The 7,500-nt window shown below is 46.1% G+C and overlaps 1 protein-coding gene across 1 annotated transcript in view; it reads right to left on the bottom strand.

Annotated features, from left to right (window-relative positions):
- The window catches only part of shkbp1 (SH3KBP1 binding protein 1), a 12,557-nt gene extending 9,492 nt beyond the window's left edge, over window positions 1–3,065 (bottom strand). Inside the window, exons 1-9 of the mRNA XM_084441774.1 lie at window positions 2,915–3,065; window positions 2,583–2,636; window positions 2,430–2,475; window positions 2,115–2,247; window positions 1,845–1,925; window positions 1,429–1,599; window positions 1,107–1,197; window positions 737–927; window positions 416–531 (exon numbers count right to left, since the gene is read on the bottom strand). Of these exons, the coding sequence (XP_084297900.1) occupies window positions 416–531; window positions 737–927; window positions 1,107–1,197; window positions 1,429–1,599; window positions 1,845–1,925; window positions 2,115–2,247; window positions 2,430–2,475; window positions 2,583–2,636; window positions 2,915–2,961 (930 nt within the window). The 5' untranslated portion in view covers window positions 2,962–3,065. The remainder of the gene's footprint in view (window positions 1–415; window positions 532–736; window positions 928–1,106; window positions 1,198–1,428; window positions 1,600–1,844; window positions 1,926–2,114; window positions 2,248–2,429; window positions 2,476–2,582; window positions 2,637–2,914) is intronic.
- Between the last annotated feature and the right edge of the window lie 4,435 nt (window positions 3,066–7,500).

Here is a 7,500-nt window from a genome sequence, read left to right as displayed (position 1 = left end):
CATTGAAAAGCCTTCATTGTATCAATTCGTGAAGGACTCTAGGATTTTTACATTTTCACAACAATGATGTCTAATGCCGGGCTCACACTACAGGATATTAAAATCCTAATCGATTTGGAAATCAGGTTGCAAGATTTGAAAATAACACACTACAGGATATCATTGTGCCTGAGGGAGCAACGAACCCCTCCATCGGGGTGGCCCCAATGGGTCTGCGAGCCGATCGGGAGGTTTGAGATTGGGATCTGTAAACCACTCACATTAAGATAATCTGGGCCGAACATCGGTACCGGCCAGCATTCCAGACCAGATTTCTCCTCCGATTGTCGGTAGGGGTGAATCAGGGATAAATCGGCCCAAAAATCCTGCGGTGTGAGCCCGGCAGTAGTGATAGTAACAGGAAGTCTGTCCGAACCTGCCAGTGTTTGGTGACGGCGTTCCACACTCCCACCTTCCCTGTGTGGCTGGTGGCGATCAGCTGGTTACCAACGAAGAAGAGAGCCTCCACCGGCACGTTGAGACTGAACACCCCTAGTGGACAGGAGGAGTAGAGCAGCTACATGACGAGTCTAAAACAGGCTCCAAAGACTGTGTGTATGTTCACCCGGTCATATTCATGACGCCATTCCTCTCCTCAACAACACACTTCTCTCCAGTTATAATTAACATATATTCAGGTTAGTAGCCAATCAGACGGTCTCCATGTCAGTCTGAAACCAATCGCAAACAGCCTCACCAATCTCGTTGCCGTTCCCGTCGGGGCAGATGGCCCAGAGTATGATCTCTGTTCCCGAGGCCACGGCCACCATCTTGTCGTTGTCTCCCAGGGACCCGCCCATCACCTTGGCGTTGAGAGCCACCCTGTCGATCACCCAGTCAAGCCGCGGGCTGGTGAACACCTGCTGCCAGCCTGTAGACTCCTTCACTCTGGGGGAGGAGAGGGGGTCAGATCCATCACCTCCGATCTTCATTAACACCCAACAGAGCTCAACGGTCCAAGTCAAGCTCGACGACCAACAAAGACAGCACACGGACCACTTGGCTCCATAAAATGAGTTTGTTTGACCGGACAAAATAATATTTATTTCAGTCAGGAGCCAGCTTACCTGTAGCAGACTACAAACTGGGCGTATGCCACAGCGATCCAGTTGTGGTGCCCGCAGACGATCCTCACCATGCCTGGGTCTGGAACCTGGGCTGGGGAGGGGAGGACAGCAGGGGTGTGGAGACGGGAGGAGAGAGGAAGGGAGGTAAGGAGAGGTGAGGGGGAGTTGAGGAATATGAACATGATACAATACTGTCTAAGCCTTCATGTTTTAAGCGCATACACCACCCCCAACTTAGTTTCTGGCAGGATGATATGCATGCTAGCTCTACATCCATCTAACGTTCTTTAAAATCGACACAGGCTGCGCCGAGACCTCTTACCCCCCGAGATCCGCTCCTCCATGGAGGCCTTCCCCAGGATGCCCGCGTTGCCCAGGTTGGGCGGCATGGTGTTGCTGCGTCGCACCGGAACCCTCTCTGCAGGCGCGGCACGGCCACCCATGTACTGGGGTCCTGCCACGCTGTGGCGGTTACGACGCTTGGCCGGGTACACTGGCCGCAGTCAGCGGGAGAGATAAGCATACAAATCATTGGATTGAAAAACCCCTCCTGGGAAACAATAGGCAATTGTCAAAACACAAATTACTTTGAAGTCTTGTCACACACTGTAATGGGTTAGAAGTGAATTCCGCCACGCTAGATAAAGTAGCCTGTGAGAGCTAGACAGATTTGAGTTGAGGTAGAGTTGAGTTAAGGTAATGGGGATCAGGGTCAGGGAGTGTGGAGTAGAGCCCCACCTGGTGGTGGGAGGTAGCCATTGAACAGCACGTTCCCACACGAGGACCGGTCCAGCTCATCACACAGCTGCAGCTTACGCACTACAGCGGAGAGGAACGACACAGAGTCAGATACACAGCCAACACAAAAGAGCGCACCCACACACACACGTACGCACTTGAATCAATAAACCATTTGACTGTATCAATTGCCATTATACACATTCTCTGTCAGATCTGAACCCATGATGACCCACAGAGGACTTCCTTCTCCTACGGTTACATCCTGACCTAGTGGAGCGATCCCGTAGAACTCAGCCTCATGCATGAGCAGGTGCACGTTGATGGAGCGCGGATGGAGCTCCTTTGTTCGCAGGAAGTTGAGGATAGGAGCAAAGAGAGACGGGTCTCTGTCGATGAAGATCTGCAGGGGAACAAGGCGAGAGAGGGAGAAAGAGGGAGGGAGATAGAGGGAGAGAGAGGGGAGAGAGATAGGGGAAATTTGGGAGACAGACGCACACAGGAGTCACTACTAGCATTGGCAATAACCTACGATTACTTCAGATCACAGACACACAATCAGCTTTACATGAATATCAAACTTACAGCTCCAGTCTCATCCTTCAGGGTTGAGATTCGGCCACTCAGTAGGCTGGAAGTGACAGGAAATGCATTGTTAGTATCAAAGAGAAGACTCTATAACGTTAGCTATAAGCCACCCATAAAGGTTAGGCCTATATCCAGAAGGCACATACTGACCTGGAGAAGAAGGAGTCAGGAACCCATGTCAGAGTCTGTCTGGAGGTACTGAACCTGACAAACACACACATTATTAGTGAGCATCATCTAGTGATGAACATACAAGCTAGTTAGCAGCAACAATAGGCACCCAGTAGCTACCCAGAATGCAATTGAGCCTTAATCATCGATTAGCACTTTCACAAACATAAATATTAATCATTGAACGTAATTTAGTACTAGCTACCCGTTAGTTAACATCGCATCTAATTCCGACTATATAATACTAGACTAGCCTAGCTAGCTAGGCGGCTAGTTAGCGTGAGTTTATGACGCATTATCTCAACACTCACCTTTTACCTCCAACGTTTAAATGAATAATGTCTCCGATCCTCGCCATCTTTGTTATCTTGTGAGCTGTGGGTAAAGTTATTAAATGTCCCACAAGCTGCACATTTAGGTGTTTAATCCATCGCAAGGACTGTTGCTCGACTAGCTCATGGATGTAGCTAACATATGGATTCGAACGAATTAACTTCCTGGAACCGCATGTTTTCTTACTCTACTGTGGATATGGAGACGTTTCAATCTTGGGTAAAGTGCCACCGCCTGCTGTTCGGGAGTGCAGAGTGCAGGGGCACACCACTAAACTATTATTCACTATTACATTAACTACTCTCTAGTTTCTCCAAGGGCCAACTTACGGGGAAGATAGCCTAATATTGGAGGTGGAAAGAAGTATGAACGGAAATTCTGATTCTGAAATAGTTAGACACTCACTGTGTATGAATCCAATATCTATATCATATTTTGAGTGTCTCAATATACAGTAGGCCTATCCCACCTTCACATGCAGAGACAATCAACCACACAATGTATTTTCAATATCACAATTTGTATTTATCAATTCAAAGAAACGACTGTACAGACTCAATGGTTTTTAGAGTTGGATCTGGTTTATACATTATTTTAGTCATTCATTCACCCTTTCCTCGTTCGAACTGAAGTCGTGTCACTCCAGTATTGTACAGTGATTGTATAGTGGAGGGATGAGACTTTGAAACATGCACAGCAGTATCATATTAGAGACAATGTCATTCATGCAACTTCTTTGTCCTGGTGTGGTGAAATGGGTCTGGTTCATCCAGTCTGTACAAATTAACAATCTTCACTATCGCCCCTTAAATAAATAAATATAAATGGATTTTATTTATATAGCACACTTTATTAACTAAATGGATAGTTAATAAAGTTGGTTGAAATCCAAAAAAAGAGGAAAACAACGTCCCAGTGTTACAGCAGAAAAAAAAAACTTGTTTTCTTTTTTAAAATCTTTACAGAAAATACTTTAAGCAATTACATTTTGTACAGGTCATCAAGCTGTTGAACAGACTGTAGCTCAGTAAAAACAGTGGTGCTCTGGGGTCAGGGGTCAGGGCACTGAGGAACCAATGGCAGGTGTCGGTCACTGACAAGTCAGTTGATAGTCAAAGGAACATCCTGGATAGAAACATCTATGAAATGATTCTCTCAAATGAAACCAAAAGACAAACTATTCATGAGTGTGTGTTTATGTTAGTATTGAAAGTATGAATGTTGAGTGACAATACAAAGTTGTCATGAGGGACCACACAGATGCCCAGAGAAAGTAATGCCATGACACGGCTGAAACATCATGACTGCTCAATAGATACATTTGACCATCATGACTATATTGGGGTACTACATCAGCAATGTGATATCATACAAGCACCTTACAAGCATCACTATGAACGTTTAGCTGTACAATAATATAAAATTGTGCTTTCTATGTACTGATAACACCTGGCTGGTGTAAAATCTATCAACTCGGATTATAATCTGACATAATCTGAGACACAGAGAAAGGGCAGGATAAAATGGGCAGGGCCTTCAACATGGCAACAAACATGCTGTTATGTCCAGCATGAAAGAGCAATGATTTTGGATTTGAAGATAACAGGGACTGATATGGTTTTAGAAATGTTACGAGTCATGACATTATGTGTGTATCTACACAGACAGTTGAAGTCACCGACTGTTAGGGCTTTGCCAGACCCATGTCTATTGTAGGTCTGGGTGGTGTGAAGAGAAGGGCTCCATGCTTGTTTACAGACTAGTGACAGACTGGTGACAGCAACATCGGCAGGTTTTAATGTGTAAAGAGCAAAACAAGCATGGAATTGATATTAGAAGAAGCAATTTCTAATATAAAATATCCCATTCTTAAAAATATATATAAAAATAAAAAGCGACAAAGGATAAACATGCACACTTCTCTGGTAATATATGTAATGATTCCAGTTGAATTCTCCTGTAGCCAGTTAACCCTTCTCACTCTGAGACCCTGAAGCACCACTGCCATGCACTACCACCCCCAGCTCTGGGACAAGGGAAGCCTCTTAGTGCAAAGGAAAAGTTGCATATAGTCTCTAGCATTCACATCCCCGACAACATTCGTTTTCCCCGTCGACCCTGCCTTAATACCTCATCATCATTGGGCTGCATACTGTTTTGTGACATCACTATGGCGTATGGGTGCCAGATCTGTGACAGTCGGGACAGAAACCAGCGCTAAACAGACTCATGTTGAGGTCATGGATGACACATTGGTGAGAGATGTTTCCAGACAGAACAGACACTCAAGCAGGCAGCTCGCTATTCGGAGAGGGGGAGAGACCTCAGACTGTCGAAACTAAAACATTTACAGTAATCTCAATTCATAAAAAGGAGACTTACATACAGTACGCGTCCATTTGAAACCAGAACATTCTTTATTGAGCATTTTGTATTTGCGGCTGAGGCCTTCTTGCTGTGAGCTGCCCAGACCGGACCAGAGCGGTCTGCTCTCTACACAGGTCGAGCTGTGTGTGGATTACTACACAGTGGGACTCCTAACCTGACACACAGGCCTTCACCAGGAGAACAGTTTATTGATCGTATTCCGCCACTGTGCCGTTGTATGTACAGTATGTACTGTATGAGGTGTGTCTTTCATGCACCCTTTTATTGAGAACCCCAATACTCAGTTCTCCCGCATCGCCCTGCCATACCGTGTGCAGTCATATATATACTGTATATGTCACTTTACATGTGATAGTTATGCATGTTCATTCAAAAATAACCTGTCGATTCCTTTGCTCTGTTGTGTCCAACATGCGTTATAATGGATTGCATTGATTTGGCATTCACGCCTGTATATAGATGCATAAAATGTGTTCTTAAAATAAAAAAAACAAGGTAGAAAAAGCTACTCGGACTGAACATATTTGATGATGCTTGAACCGGACCACCCTTCACAGATTCACTCCTGGCTCTTGCTCTTATGGTTTACTGTCATACTCCTAGAGCTCTCTCTGAAATCACACACTAGCTTCAACTTCCTGGCACCATATATGGCTTTGTGATGCTAAGACAGCGACAGACGGATTCTTGTATTATATGAGGCATGGAGAGACACAAACATAGGCATTGTTACAGATACACTCTCCAGGTCTCAACATCGAAGACCTCTATTCATTCATTGTCTTTTCCTGGACAAGTGATTCTCCAAGTAAGACATGCAGCCTTGCGACTCACTCACACATTCAGCAACTCAACTATTCCTTAAACCTGCCAGCTTTTCTTTACATCAGGAACATATTGACCCCTTGACCTGTCCGCCTGTGGTCTGGGATTAGCCCATCTGCACTGTGACCCCTGTGTGAACCCTGACCTCTGACCCCGGGGTCACAGTCGGGCCATGCCCTCCTGTGATTGGGTGTGTGTGTGAGTACGCCAGCCATGCATGGAAGACTGAGGGAGAACAGAGGAGGCGCCATGACAACATAAAGAACCTGAGCTATGGGACACCCTGGGAGAGGGGAGCAGTAGGACACACACACACACACTTGTGCATGCATGTACAGTAGACACACACATTTGCACGTGCACACACGCACATGAACATTGCGCACACACACGCACACACATATAGACATACACACATTTATCGTCTAACTTTTTTTTGGGATATAAAAAGCATTGTGACTGATGTTTACTGAAGGGACATAGAGAAGGTCCCATGTGTGAGTGGAGAGAGACGGTGCGCAGCGGAGGAGGAAGCCTGGAATCTGGAGGTCTGTCACCACCCCCCCCACCCCACCACCCCCCGGGGACCCCCCCCCCCTCCTCCAGCGGTTACCAAGGCCCAGAGGTGACAGCCAGGCCTACAACACGATGATCCTCCAACCTTCCTACTCTTCTCCTTCCCTCTTCCTCTCTCTTATACAAACACCTAGGTTGTTCAGTGTTGGTGTATCCAGACGGAACATCTACCCCAGTAGAGGTGGGTTGTTTTGGGTGGTTGGTTGGTTGGTCGTTTTGCGCCAAAGAGAAAAGCAACATCCAGGATGTGGGGACAGACTGAGCTTGGAGGGGACGGCTAGAATAGAGGACTGAATGACCAGAAATAGAAAAAAAAAAAAAAAAATAACAAGAAAAAAAAACTTTTTAAAACCAGTTAAAAACATTTTGGCATATTTTCATTTGGGGAGTATAAGACTGAATGTACAGTAGATAGTTAGACGGACAGACAGGAGATACATACAGATACAGCTCATCTCATACAAAAAATAAACATGAAACGTTATGAACTACGGCTTCACACTACCGGCGTTAACAACTTTCCCGTCGCGCACGCGTGCTTCTCCTCTGGCGACGCGGCCCGGACACGGGAGTCTGGGCTCCCCGCGGTGACCCAGTGTCTCCACCAGGGGGCAGAGGCCGCAGAGGGCCAGTGGCCAAGTCTGACCTCCACAGAGCAGCAAAGAAGAGAGAGAGAGAGAGAGAGACAGAGAGAGAGAGAGAGAGAGAGGGGGGTTGGAGGGCATTCCATCCTTTCATCAGGTTTTTATTGTCCTGTTTTCTTATCAAACAGAAC

This window comes from Borostomias antarcticus, assembly GCF_949987555.1.
Source record: "Borostomias antarcticus genome assembly, chromosome: 1".
In the NCBI taxonomy this organism is placed as follows: Eukaryota; Metazoa; Chordata; class Actinopteri; order Stomiiformes; family Stomiidae; genus Borostomias; species Borostomias antarcticus.
Note: the sequence above shows the minus strand (reverse complement) of the source record. Positions and strands in the feature narration are given on the sequence as shown.